Source organism: Geotrypetes seraphini, chromosome 6 (assembly GCF_902459505.1).
Source record: "Geotrypetes seraphini chromosome 6, aGeoSer1.1, whole genome shotgun sequence".
Lineage (NCBI taxonomy): Eukaryota > Metazoa > Chordata > Amphibia > Gymnophiona > Dermophiidae > Geotrypetes > Geotrypetes seraphini.
Window position 1 is genome coordinate 48106915 of NC_047089.1, and position 14570 is coordinate 48121484.

Genomic DNA, 14570 nt, shown 5'->3' on the forward strand with positions numbered 1-14570 from the left:
TCAAAGAAATATCTTTTGGTTTTTGTTTCACTTATTAGCGATTTCATTTCTTTTCTGTCATTCTAGCACCTGCTAAAATGACAGGTTCCAAATACTTTCCAGCTGGTATCCGACCAGCGGCAGTCAGTGTTTTGTTTTTTTTAATGCTGACCATTGCTGGCTAAATTAGCCCTGGATATTCAGTGCTGGTTCATATGCAGACACTCATACTGAATATCCAGGGCCAGCAACGGTCAGCATAAAAAAACAACAACAAAAAAACCTCTGGCTGCTGCTGGCCGGACACCAGCTGGAAAGTATTTGGATCTTGTCATTTTAGCGGGTGCTAGAATGACAGAAAAGAAATGAAATCACTAATAAATGAAACAAAAACCAAAAGATATTTCTCTGAAAATCCCTATTGTGGGATCACTGTGAAGTTTAAATAAGTCCTTGCACCTGTGGAGGGTAATTTAAAACAGACCGCTTATGTGAAGGCCACAAAGGTATTTATTTCAAGTCTATTGTATAGAGACACTTACATGTAGGACTTCATAATTCTACATGGGTGGCAACGTGTCTTTAGAAAACACTAGGGTCAAAACAGCAGAAATTATGCCTAGACTGAAGCCGTGACCTACACCAGAACTCCATCTCTGAACACTCTTATATTTAAACTGTATAAAATTGGCAAACAAGAAAAATTCACCAAATGAGTCCAGCGTAGAACGGAGATAACCAAGAGCAAAACAAAACTGTGGAGATGATGATCTTGACAAGCAGTTTATTGTGAAAAGTATTCACGGATAAAAGCGATGCGTAGACTTGACAAATCCAGTAGTATACAGTATCAAATCTGTGGTATGGACCTGACACGGTCTGTGTTTTGGTATGAAACAACCTTCATCTGGGGTCCTTTCTGTCAAAACCACAAAGAATAGAAATGCTTGAAAGCATTCAATTTACTGTGTGTTCAGATGAAGTTCGTCAGTTCTCTTTCTCGTCCGCAATCAAACTAGTGTGCCAACCACCAACTGTCCCCTGAATGGTTGCTCTGTATAACATGAGGTGTTGCGCCTCTGCCCTGCCCCTGTAAAAAGATCTGCAAGCCAAACATCAGACCAGAGTCATTTGCTTAGTTCGCCTAGGCAGAAGGTGGTTGAGGAGACGCACAGGCTCGTCCGCTGGGCTCACGCATGTAGCCCGAAGATTGTTTATTTCAGGGGTGGGTGGCAAACTAAGCAAATGATTCTGATCTGATTTGATACTGTGTACTATTGGATTTGTCAAGTCTACAAATTGTATACAATTGAACACTTTCTTGGTACATGCGTCTATGCATGTAACCCAAATAATATAAGAGCTCTTTTACATGAGACTATAAAATTGTACCTTAAAAGAAGGCTCATCAGAGAGATGAAAGCGAATGCACGATATTCCAAGGTCAGTTCAGAACCTTTCCTGGCATGTGCAAACCCACGGCATAGCCACAGGAGGTGTTGGGGACCTGGATCTTCCCTCCCCTATATTGGACACGGCCCCCCCCACCCCCACCCCCCTCCAATGTGCAGCTCCCATTAAATGGCTGGTGGGAATGCTGAAGCCCTGCCAACCAACCAAATTTGTTACTGAGCCGCTCCCTTGCTCCTCGTGCTGCTGCAGCACAGATGTCGGCAATGTGCCGTCAGCTGCCAATGCCGGAACTCCTCGTGCATGCTGAGTTTGCACATGATTTGAGCATGTTGGGAGAGAATCGGCATCAGCAGCTAGCAGAACACTACCAGCCTCTTCTGCCCTGCAGCAGTGCAAGGACATGGTTTGGTTGGCAGGGCTTCGGCATCCCCACTAGGAAAGGTATTATTTTTGGTGTGCTGGGGGAATGGGAAGGGAGGGAGGAAATGCATTGCCCTCCCCCCCCTACATCTACCTTTGAAATTCCCCAAATCAGAAGGATGGCTATACCTCTGGTGCCAACCTCTCTCCAAAAAGACCACAGATGCCAACTGGATTGACTGAAGCAGCCCAGTGTGTGCATTCCATCTGTGCTGGTGACAACCTGCTAGAAGCATTTGCCTTGGCTCCATTTCTTTCCATACAGCAAGCTACCAACAACCAGAATGAACTCACCATTTACTATGAGTGTGACTGTCAGACTTTTAGAAAGATTCCATTGTTGTGTTCGTAGCACAATGGTGTAATTTCCTGCATCCTCTTCCGAAACATCTTTAATAGTCAAAGAATATCCATTCACTATGTACCGGGCACACTTCTCAGCAGCAAGCAAGTTATCTTTCAACCTATAAAAAATACCATAGTATCACTGCTTTAGTAAATAATAACGACAATTATATGATATAACAGCAATATGTGTAAAGACATGATACAATACTTTTGGTTGAAGGTTATACAATCTATGGACTTTTCTACAATTGCCCAAAAAGTCGTTAGTCTGAAAATATCTTTGCATAGCACTCGGGATTTTCATTCTCATTTTTGTTCTCAAGAGCAACACCGTTAGTGACACGTTCAGCTGACCTGTCACATGATTTTTCTCCTGACAGGGCTGGACGTGGTTATAAGCCCCACAACAGTGCTTTGAAAGTTGTGGTTGAAAGCAGAAGTTAGGATCTGCGTACTGTAAGTAGTTGAATGAGCTTTAGCTCTTTTTCAACTTTCAGCAGGTGAGCATTTTTATTTCCTTTTCGGGTTTGTGTTTTGCGTTATAGGATAGCCTGGATTTGGCACTAAGGCCCTGAAGCAGTGGTTACCGGCCACAAACTTATTGTCGGCCTGGCCTGTTTGTGCTCAGTGGTTTTTACCATTAATCATTCTTGGCTATTTTTTTGCTCCCACCTGCTAACTTTAAACTTGTGTGAAAGTTTTTTTGCCTATGATGCTTGGGTGGAAGAGTGTGGGTACACCTCTCCGTTTGTCTGAGGTTTTTCTTTCGCTTAAGTAATAAGTTAGCTTTCTTGGCTTGTATGGTGCTTTTGTCTTGGAGTGATATATTTGGATTTTTGCTATTTATTTTAAAACACTCACTTTTATGCGAGTGTTATACAAAGGCCTTTTCAGACTGACGACTACCATCCCACATATGACCCCTGATGCAAGCATAATGCCGAAACACGGCAGTATCAGGTCACTCAATGAAGTCTTTCCTTTTGGACATATGGTCACATCCATGTTCTTTGCCGTCTCCACTTTTGTTTGTCCTTGGAGGTTCTTTCTTCATAGTTTGCTACATGTTTTGGCATTGAATGTATGTTAGTCGCACGTGTTCACTAGGGAGATTACGGTTTAACAGACAAGCACAAAAAATAAAATGAAAGAAACAAAGTGCATCGCTTGTTTACAGCCATTTTAGCATGAGTTTTAGTGTATAAGTCTTTGGTAAGAAAATGGTGGAAGGCACTCATTACTTAAAAACATAAGAATGGAATTGTGTTAATGTCTACCCATGATATAAATATCACCTCTAAAGGTGTAATATCATACCTCACCACCAGAAGTTTACATTATTATACCTGACCTTCTTTGTATACTTTAGCATAAATGATAAATAGGAATAGTATACCAACAGATGCCCCTGTACCATGTTCAAAGTTTGGAAACACAACCTGAACATTAAAAGGAAACATGAGATTGCTTGAAATGCCACTCAGTCCTAACTTCACACCATTCATTTTCCTAATCACGAAACCTTTGTTAAAAGCTCATGAATGGGGCCAGGTTAATCACATGCAAAATGCTTTAAGATGATGCATAGATAGCATTGTTTTATACAAAGGAGTTTTTGGACTGTTATTAAAAATAGAACTATTTAAGATAATCTGACTATGCTGTTTTGGAGCCAAAAACAACTACAATAGCTAATTTAGGTGAGCTGCTAAAAATGGTAAATGAGAAAAGCAAATGGCTAAGAGTCTACAAGTCTCTTTAGAAAGGCTCATGGGCCATGATTGTGTATGTGGCGCCTGCCGTAGCAAATGCCTTCAAAATGGGCGCCTGCCACATGTCAATCACCAATGGGCGCCGCATCCAGGATCACAGCTCCCAAGGACCCTAGACCCACATTTCTGGCACCCAGGGTCCTTCCTGAATCATGGCCAGCAGTGCATAGTAATAATGAAGTCCGGCACTGCCCCTAACCATATCCACTTCCGGCCTTTGGCATCACTATGCGCCGTTAGCTGCCAGGAGCCTAGGTGCCGGTCCCAGAGGCAGCGTAGCAGACAATATTTTTTTTTTTTAATGAGGGTATAATTAGGTTTTAATGAAAGAACCAATTATTGCGCTACTTAAACCAATTAAGTTAGACGGCGGTGGGGTGGCTACCACCGCCTAACTTTCGTTGGCTTTTGACCCATAGTGAAAATCGGGATTCTATTCCAAAGTCATATGCAAACACTGAGGGGTCCTTTTACAAAGCTACGGTAAAAAGTGTCTGTAACATGTCCTTACATGGGCCTTTTCCACAGGCTAAATACATTTTTACCACAAAGGTAAAATGGACGAATTTCAGATTTTTCCATTAATGGCCATATGCTAATTTTTCCATTAGGCTTTACTGCCACCTATTTTGTAGGCAGTAGGGACTCACACACTAAACTTGTGCTTACCAATTTACATAGACAAGCTCCTCTCTGTCCCGTCCCCCCCGACACACCCTCTCCATGAAAAAATGTTTAATATATTTTAGCACATGGTTTGCTTATGCACATGTACAAGTTACCAAGGACACCTCAGTGTGCCCCAAGATACAACATTTTAAGCTGCATTAAGCACACATTAATGCTTACTGCAGCTTTGTAAAAGAGCCCCTGAAGGACCCAAAGGAGGGGATTTTATAAAAGCAAGATATGCATTTAGGTCCCTTCATACCATAAAATAGTCTACCCAGAAGTTACATTTGTTCTGAGGCTACTGTTAAGATGAGTTATTTTACCACTAACTCGTGCTGTTATAGCACAGGTCCCATTTTATGCAATGAGGCCCAGTTACTAATAGCTGAGTTAAAAGAAAACAACACACCTTAACGGAAGTGCACATTGATAATTTCCTCCTCTAATTTTGAAACTTATTAGCACAAAAATTTTATATAAGAATCTGTCATACAACCAATAGGTTTCCCCTAAGATATATTTCTCAGCAAAGGTTATTATAATATGCATTATGCCATATGATAATCATCCTCCAATTACCACTCTTCCTCCTCTTCATCTCCACCCTACCCCCCATTTCCTCACCCATACAGGGAGGATACCCGGAATATCCTCTTACTCCTACTGCTTGTCCATAGTACACCACAAAATGCATACTCTACCTGTGTCTCATTAGCACAAGTCTCCATAACTAATGTACCTCCCTTTCCCAGCCAGAACTAGGTCAACGAATTGATTTGGTTGGGTCAGATGGTCATGGGTCTGTCTATTCAAAATGTGAACCATCTGTTTTTCAAATATCAGTGGGTATTATTTTAATTATTCATACTTTCACACATGGACACTATAAAAGGACATTAAAATAGAAACTCTTATAACTTAAATCTGTAGTAAAGAATTATAATCATACCATACAACCTCTGGTGAGGGAAAGGCTTTTATTTTCATTGCCAGGCCATAGGACTTCTTGCCTGCCATAACTTCCAGCACTCTTCGTTGTTTTCGGTTCTTCACAGTAATGAATGCTTTTTCTTGTGAAAGAAAGGAAAGAATTATGATCAATTTTCTAAGGGCTCCTTTTACAAAGCCACAGTAGAGGTTTCCACCGTGGGCCAGTGAGGTGAATGCTCCATCGCTCAGACAGGAATTCTATGAGCATTGGAACATTTACCTCTACCACGATTTAAATTTGTCCTTCCACCCCCCCCCTCCAAAAAAAAAACAAACCTCAAGAGATCTTATGGAACAGATCTCCAGAAGTCTATCAATAGGTCAATACAACCACATTCATCCAACTTCTGTTCGACATAAATATTCTAAGGGGATCTAGATTACAGATGGACCCTCATTTATGACTCATTTAATGATAATATGTAGAGGCATTTAGTTATATAGGACTTTATTTTAGGAGCACTATTGTGATTTACACATCTAAATACTGGCATCTATAATAATAAAATCCTAAGCGCGCATGCGCACTCCCACTTGTGTGTTCCGTGTTCCGTAGGTCCCTGGCAGGTAGGAGTGCGCTTACGCGCCTAGGATTCTGTTTTCCTGTAATGCAGTTCATCATTGTTGCGCTCCCCCCCCGGCACATCCGAACCCCCGTTGACCCTCCCACCCTCCCCTCCCACCGCGAGACGACCACAAACCTCCCGGCTCCAACAGCATCCGCAGCACTCCAAACACGCTACCTCACAGTCCTCCACCGCCCTGATTTCCTCTGCCGCGTCCCTGATGACATCATTAGAGACAGAGATGCGACAGAGGAAATCAGGGCAGCAGAAGGCCATGAAGCAGCGCGCCCAGAGCGCTGCAGACGCTGCCGGAGCCAGGAGATCCGTCGGTCATCTCGCAGTGGGAGGGTCAGTGGGGTCAGCTGCACGGCGGTGGTAGTGGCAGAGGGGAGATGGAAACATGCTGCTCAAGGGTTATACTGCACAGGGGGATGGGAGGGAGGCAAGCAGGCAGGCAGGCTGGCTTCGGAGGGTGGGGGTGGGACAAAGTCTGGAAGGCAGTGAGGGGGACATAGGAATGAGGCACTGGGGGCACTAAGGACATAGGAAGGGGCACTGAGGGCACTAAGGACATAGGAGGCACTGAGGGCACTAAGGACATGGGAAGGAGGCACTGGGGCACTAAGGACATAGGACAGAGGCACAGAGGGCAATAAGGATATAGGAAGGGGTACTAAGGACATGGGAAGGAGGTACTAAGGACATAGGAAGGAGCACTAAGGACATAGGAAGGGGCACTAAGGACATAGGAAGAGGCACTGAGGGCACTAAGGACATAGGAAGAGGCACTGAGGGCACTAAGGACATAGGAAGGGGCACTAAGGACATAGGAAGGAGGCACTGAGGGCACTAAGGACATAGGAGGCACTGAGGGCACTAAGGACATAGGAGGCACTGAGGGCACTAAGGACATAGGAACATAAGAACATAAGAATTACCACTGCTGGGTCAGACCAGTGGTCCATCCTACCCAGTAGTCCGCTCACGCGGTGGCCCTCAGGTCAAAGACCAGTGCTCTAAATGAGTCCAGCCTCACCTGCGTACATTACAGTTTAGCAGGAACTTGTCCAACTTTGTTTTGAAACCCTGAAGTGTGTTTTCCCCCTATAACAGATTCCGGAAGAGCGTTCCAGTTTTCCACCACTCTCTAGGTGAAGAAAAATTTCCTTATGTTTGTACAGAATCTATCCCCTTTCAACTTTAGAGAGTGCCCTCTTTTTCACTCAGAGAATAGTTAAGCTCTGGAATGCGTTGCCAGAAGTTGTGGTAAGAGTAGATAGCATAGCTGGTTTTAAGAAAGCTTTGGACAATTTCCTGGAGGAAAAGTCCACAGTCTGTTATCGGGATGGTGGACGGCTTAATTCGGGAGCTGAGAGCTCGTGTATCGGGACGGTGATCGTTTTGTGAGATAAGATTTGTGGGCAAAACACTTGCAAACCGCGTTACTCCTAATATATCAACATCAGAATTTGCAGCTGCTTCTATGCAAATACAGTTTTTTTTTAACTGCTCATTTTCGCTAGATCTTTGCAGGAGAGATTATTTTTTTATTTATTTAATTTGTTTTCTATTTCGTCCTCCCCAAAGAGCTCAGAATGGGTTACAGGTTAACATACATAATATACAGTTAACAGGACTGTTTTTCTTGTTTCGCTATCTACACACCAAGACATTTCTAGAATTCCTCAAACTGTTGTGAATATGTTTCATATGGTAAGATGTTATATGGTAAGATATGGTAAGATGGCATAAGGTAAGATGTTTCTTACCATAAATGTGAACTGTTGTGTTAACAAATCTCGTGAAAGGTCCACTCGTCACATAGCAGGTGTATGCTCCTTTGTCACTGTTTTGCACTCTGTCAATAACAAGAATGTTGTAGAATATGTTTCCATTGGCTAAGCTTTGACCAATGCGTTGGGTTATATTAGCTCTCACTGCGCCCTAGAATGAAAAGAAACGTTATGTGGTTTCAACAAAACAGAATGGAAGCAAATGAATCAAACAAACAACTTTTCCCTCACAATACTGGAGGCCTTGGATATCAGACAGAGAAGTGAAGCTAAGATAACATACAGGGATTCAAATCAGGGCAGACACAGAAGCAAACATGTCATTCACCTGCCAAAATAAAATTTGGACTTTATTTCATGCCAGTAGAATCTAACACAAAAGAGGGGATCGTCAGCAACCATTCTGAACTAGAAGGCAAGGGGACAAATGGCATCCAGTTCTTCTGGCATCCATTGATAGATGTTGCTTGTTTGCTCTGATCAGATGAATTCTACTTTCTATAAAATAAAATAAAACTTTAACATCAATACCTTAATTGAAAGACTTTGGGCAAGAAATTCAGCGTTATTTATCCAGCTGGGATCAGCTCCTGGCCAGTTATCCACCGATATTCAGTGAGAGTTCAATGGCTATCTCCCACTGAATATTCTATTTGGCAGATAGCACAGTGACCATCTATGTTACGGTTACCCAAATAGTCACCAGCTTACAGGCTAAGTTCAGCGGCCAGATAGACCCACCTGAAAACCAAGTCTATCTGTGGCTGCTTGGATTTAGCCAACTAGTCAATGAATAACAGCTATGTCTTGGCTGGCCAAAATAACATGGAAATTCAATGTCGGTGCCGGATAGGGCACCAACATTGAATTTCCAGTTTCGCCATGGACCGTGGAAGACAGTCAGCTATCTCCCACAGTCTGAATATTGGGTGTTCTTTCTTTACCACTAGAGTTATGTTCATGCACTAGAAGTCTTTTTACTCTGATCCTTGAGTTTAGGGCTACTCCAGTGTAAAAGGCATGGGTCAGACTAGTCTTGTACTAGGAAGCTGAAATTTAAGATATTATTAATAATACTACTGTGTTTCCCCGAAAATAAGACACTGTCTTATATTCATTTTGGGCCCAAAAAAGGCACTAGGTCTTATTTTCGGGATTCGTCTTCTTTTTTTAATGTACTATACAATGATTATCTCTTCCTTCCTCTCTTCTACCCCAATTCATCCTATTTCCTTTCTCTCCCCCACATGTGTAGAATCTCTCTTCCCTTCTCACCCATCCCCTTGTGCAGTGTCTTTCTAACCCTCTCTCCTGTCCCCCTGTACAGCAGAACCCTTGCAGCTTATATCCCTCCCTCCCCCGCCGCTGCTGCGGCGCACCCACCCGCCGACTCTTCCATCTGTCCCACCGACCATGAGACCGAAATACTGTACCTAGTAACAAATAGCAGCATCGCAGCACTGTAGACAGACTGCTTTGCGTTCTTCTCCTGCCCGGGCACAGGTGCCACATTGCTGATGGCATCATCAGTGATGCGGCAGAGGAACACCCGGGCAGGAAAAGGCCATGAAGCAACCTGTCTACATTGCTGCGATGCTGCCGTTTTTTACAAGGTACAGTATTTCAGTCTTGCGGTCTGTGGGAGAGATGGAAGGGTCGGCAGGGGGGTTGACTGGGGGGAGTAGTGCATGGGGTAGCGCTGCTGCTGGCGACTAGGGCATATTTTCGGGGGTAGGGATTATATTAAGACCTACCCTAAAAATCATGCTAGGGCTTATTTTCAAGGTAGGTCTTATTTTTGGGGAAACACAGTAAGAGTAATGAATACAACTGCCCCTAAAAACACAAAAAAAATTCTCCTTTCTTACTGATATCTCTTCTTGCGGCATCAGGTGTTTTCATAAAACTGCAGAAATAAGAGGAAGCAGCGTAGAGCAGTAGCGTAGTAAAAGAGTGGTGCAAGGGGTGTGGTCCACCCTGGGCACCATGTTGGTGGGGGCAATGGCACCCTTCCTCTTCCCTTCCCTGCACGCGCCCCCTTCCCTTCCCCCATACCTCTAGTTGACGTTGTTGTTTGCGGAAGTCAACAATGTGCTCTTTGTGACCCCCATCGGCTCTCCCGCTGACATCACTTCTGGGAGCCGCACATAGCAAGTGATGTCAGAGGGAAAGCCGATGGGGTCACGAGTAGCACGTTGTTGACCACCGCAAGCAACAAGTTCAACTAGAGGTACAAGAGAAGGGGGGCGCGCGGCAAGTGGGATCGGGGAAGGAGCCAGGAGGTGGAGACAAGGATGGGGGAGGGACGCCACCCCCCGTGCGCCTCTCACCCTCACTATGCCACTGGCGTAGAGGGTAATTATATAACAGATTTCCTAGTTTGGGAAAGCGGGATAACACCTATTTCTTTTTTTTATTATTCTTTATTTACTTAATTTGAAATAATATATTAGTACTACAATTTGAGCAGGAAAAACAGAGGAAAACAGTTAACAATTAACAATCTCAGAATTAACTAGGCATTAAAGAAACAAATTATTTCCTTCTTAGACCTCAACAATCTATAGAGGGAGTGGTCTTAAAACATGGGACCAAAGTATTAAAAGGGAAAAAGGAAAACACCTATTTCTAGCCTACTTCATAAAGACACATAGGGATATGTCCACTGAAGGGTGTTAAGCCCTAATCTGTGCTTAGCAAGTATGAAGATGCTCACCGCAAAATGCACTGTAGAGCGAGTTATTTGTTCTGATTTAGTGGCATGAATGGGGAATGAATAGCGAAGCATTAACCAGATAGCACTTCTGCATTAGTGTGCGTGATTTGGTCAATGCTGGCTCAACAGGTGACCTCCCCTCAGCGCCTCCTAAATTGGAGGTGGTAAGCGCTGTCATATTAATTTTTTTTGTTTCCCAGGTAACACATGCAAATGCAAATATCGGCATATAGCCAGAGGTTGAAAATAATCATTACAAATGCCCTATATCCTGGGCACACTAGGATTGGTCTTAGCAAATGAGAACGTGCTCTTTAGTAGATATACCCCGCAGAGGCTGAAGTGCCTTTATAAAATATTAAGAGTAAACAAGTAGAAATCATGGCTAGATTCAAGTTGCGGATGTCTGTGCCTGCTCAGGAGTAAATAGTAGCACACAAACGGGGAAATTCTATAAGTGGCATCTAAGTTAGGTACTTCTAGGTTCCATAATCAAGGACGCCTAGCTGGATTCCCAGCAAAACATAATTGGTTTTAATTGGTGTGCTACTTGACCATGCCTTTAAAAAATGATTTTAAAAACAATCAACTAAAGCTTCACGTGGAATACCTACAGCACCTAGACAAAATAACCAACCCGAATTGATGAATAATCTTCTTATCCCCTATAATCCTTCTAAGACTGTAAGATCATAAGAAAGAAAAACATAAGAATTGCCACTGCTGGGTCAGACCAGTGGTCCATCGTGCCCAGCAGTCCGCTCATGCGGCGGCCCCCAGGTCGAAGACCTGTGCCCTAACCGAGACCAGCTCTACCTGCGTTCGTTCTGGTTCAGCAAGAACTTGTCCAACCTTGTCTTGAATCCCTGGAGGGTGATTGCCTTTATAACAGACTCCGGAAGAGCATTCCAGTTTTCTACCACTCTCTGGGTGAAGAAGAACTTCCTTACGTTTGTACAGAATCTATCCCCTTTTAGCTTCAGAGAGTGCCCTCTCATTCTCTCTACCTTGGAGAAGGTGAACAACCTGTCTTTATCCACTAAGTCTATTCCCTTCATTATCTTGAATGTTTCGATCATGTCTCCTCTCAGTCTCCTCTTTTCAAGGGAGAACAGGCCTAGCTTCTCTAATCTCTCACTGTACGGCAACTCCCCCAACCCCTTAACCATTTTAGTCGCTCTTCTCTGGACCCTTTCGAGTAGTCCTTCTTCATGTATGGCGACCAGTGCTGGACGCAGTATTCCAGGTGAGGGCGTACCATAGCCCGGTACAGCGGCATGATAACCCTCTCTGATCGACTGCCAAAAATATCCTTTCTATCCCGTCTCTGAAGTATATCAACACAATGAGGTCCATTATCTTCTCTGTTAGCGCTCCCTCTTTTTGGAATAATATTCCGATCCATTTACGGGAAGAATCAATCCTTAATCATTTTAAGACGAAGTTAAAAACATTCCTCTTTCTTGATGCCTTCGAAACCTAAATGTCCGTTTCAGGGCAACATAGCTTGATTTTATTTTTAGCTACCCTTTCTTTTATTTGTTCCTTATATGTTTTCTTTCTACTTGATTTTTGTAGTTCTTGCCCTTTTACCTTTTGTTCCCGTTTGTTGTTGGTTTTTTTTTTTTTTTTAAATTATCGTTATTTTTAATGATGTTTTGTCATCTTAAATATGTATTTTAGTCAAAGTATATTTTTATGACTTTGTACACCGCCTAGAAGATTGATTGGGCGGTATAAGAAATTTTAAATAAACTTGAAACTTTAGACACCTACTAGCGCCTAATGATGCCTACCTGGTTAGGGGCAGAAAATAGGAATGGGCCTGAATATATGTGCCACCAATTATAAGGTTTTAGACATCAGATTAAGACGTACTTGTTTCAGAATTTTTTGAATAGATAAGAATTAAAATTGTCTCATGAAATTAGATTGCATTTGTATTCGATTTTTGTATATTGTATTTCGTAAGAAGCTAAAGACCTACCTCTTCGATTCCTTATACTCTTAGCGACAACTAACTCCAATCAGTCACTAGATCCGAACCAAGCTACCTCATGCTCCACAAGAAGCCAAGAAGCTAAAGACCTACCTCTGGGATCATATATTCTCCTCCGACAATTAACTCTTGAACCTACACTACGGACCTATCCCATCAGTATTTATACTATGCAATCTATCAACCCAAGCCTATTATCTACCTCTGCACTGTCCAATAACTGGAATTTGTTAATGGAGAATGTGGTAAAATCAATTAGCTTAGCGGGGTTCTAAAAAAGCTTGGATAATTTCCTAAAAGGCCATTATTGAGATGGCTTGGAGAAATCCACTGCTTATTCCTAGGATAAACAGCACAAAATCTGTTTTACTACTTGGGATCTAGCTAGGTATTTGGGACCTGGGTTAGCCATGGTTGGAAACACAATACTAGGCTTGATGGACCTTCATTCTGACCCTGTATGGCAATCCTTATGATCAATTCCTATCCCCCTGTAGAACTGTATCTTTTTCTATTCCATTCGCAATGCATTAATTTGTATATCAATCATTTCAAATTGTAAATCATCTTTAATCTGTTTTAGACATAGAGTGACTCAGAAATCTCATATTAAATTAGATTTTTGTACAATGTATTATGTTTCATGATTTATAATTCCTGGTTATGACCAGCTTCGACTATTATCCACATAGAATTGTAAGCTTTATTGTGGAATATGAAATAAATTATGTTATGTTATGTATCTTAACTTTATATTCTGTTTAATCTAGGCGGGTTTTAAACGCATAAAATAAATAAATACAACTGTCTCTTTGTATTATTATTCTTGACACTGCTTTGAACTGTCATTGAGGTGTGACCTACTCAATATTGTGCTACAGCAAGCGATCTGTCCCATAAAAATGAAGATGTGGTGAGGGTTAGCTACTTGACCAGCTTGTATTTACTGAGTTATGACATGGTTGAAATGGCATGACTTTGAAGGGCAAGGCATGACAACTCAAGATCATGATTGTATGAAACAACAACATAAGTATAACATTTTTTGTTGCTTTCTCTTTAACTATAATATTTTAACAAAATGAAAAGAATATCAATTTTGAAAACTTAATGCAGAACCCAACTAATGCAAAGAATGAACAAGTCTACAGTATAAACTAATTTAAGGTACTGCTGGATGAATAAGAATGATATGGAAACACTGTTCTTCAGAGGCATGTGGTCAGAACCTACAGGGAATTCACCCTACCCCCTAAAGGTCCTGAGGGCACTGCTTTGAATTTGGTTGGTCGAGCAGGCAATAGGCAGATGGTACTCAGTCAATCAAATTCAGTTCAGCACTGTTTTGGTCTTTAGGGGGTTCGGAGAATCCCCTGCCCAAAAGCCCTGCTTTTTTTTTTTTTTTACTTTACTTTTTGTTTGATGCAATTTGACTGGTTGAGCAGGCTGCCAACTCAATAAATCAAACTTTATCAAGCAAAAAGTAAACAAAAAAAATTAAAAAGCAGAGCTGTTGAGCTGGGGATTCATTGAATCCACTAGAAATAAATACTCAAGGATTAGGGCCCGAATATATCCCTTATTCACTCAAAAACAAGCCCCACACGGACAAACGATACAAACACCCAGCAACACTACAAGGCCTTACTTACAACTCACAACATTCACACTCCCCAAAGAGAAAGGGAAAAAGGAAAAAGAAAAGAAGTGCAGAAAAAGGCCTCAGTTCAGCTTCATCTGGCCAAAAAAACTCCACTCCTACAAAAGCTGTTTATGTGTAAATGCTGAAAAATAGTCCAAGAAAACAAGGCAACTAAAGTAGCTTGCCAGGTGGTATCAAACGGCACGCCTAATACAGATGAAAGTCAGTGGGTGAATGTAACAAAAGGCAGTATAGTCCAG

The 14570-nt window shown here is 42.2% G+C and overlaps 1 protein-coding gene across 4 annotated transcripts in view; it reads right to left on the minus strand.

The window, feature by feature from the left end:
• FLT1 (fms related receptor tyrosine kinase 1) overlaps nt 1-14570 on the minus strand; it is a 284781-nt gene that overhangs the window by 183554 nt on the left and 86657 nt on the right. For all 4 annotated transcript variants that reach the window (XM_033949142.1, XM_033949140.1, XM_033949141.1 and 1 more), the window contains exons 7-9: nt 7930-8104; nt 5554-5674; nt 2107-2276 (exon numbers count right to left, since the gene is read on the minus strand). In XM_033949142.1, the coding sequence (XP_033805033.1) occupies nt 2107-2276; nt 5554-5674; nt 7930-8104 (466 nt within the window). The remainder of the gene's footprint in view (nt 1-2106; nt 2277-5553; nt 5675-7929; nt 8105-14570) is intronic.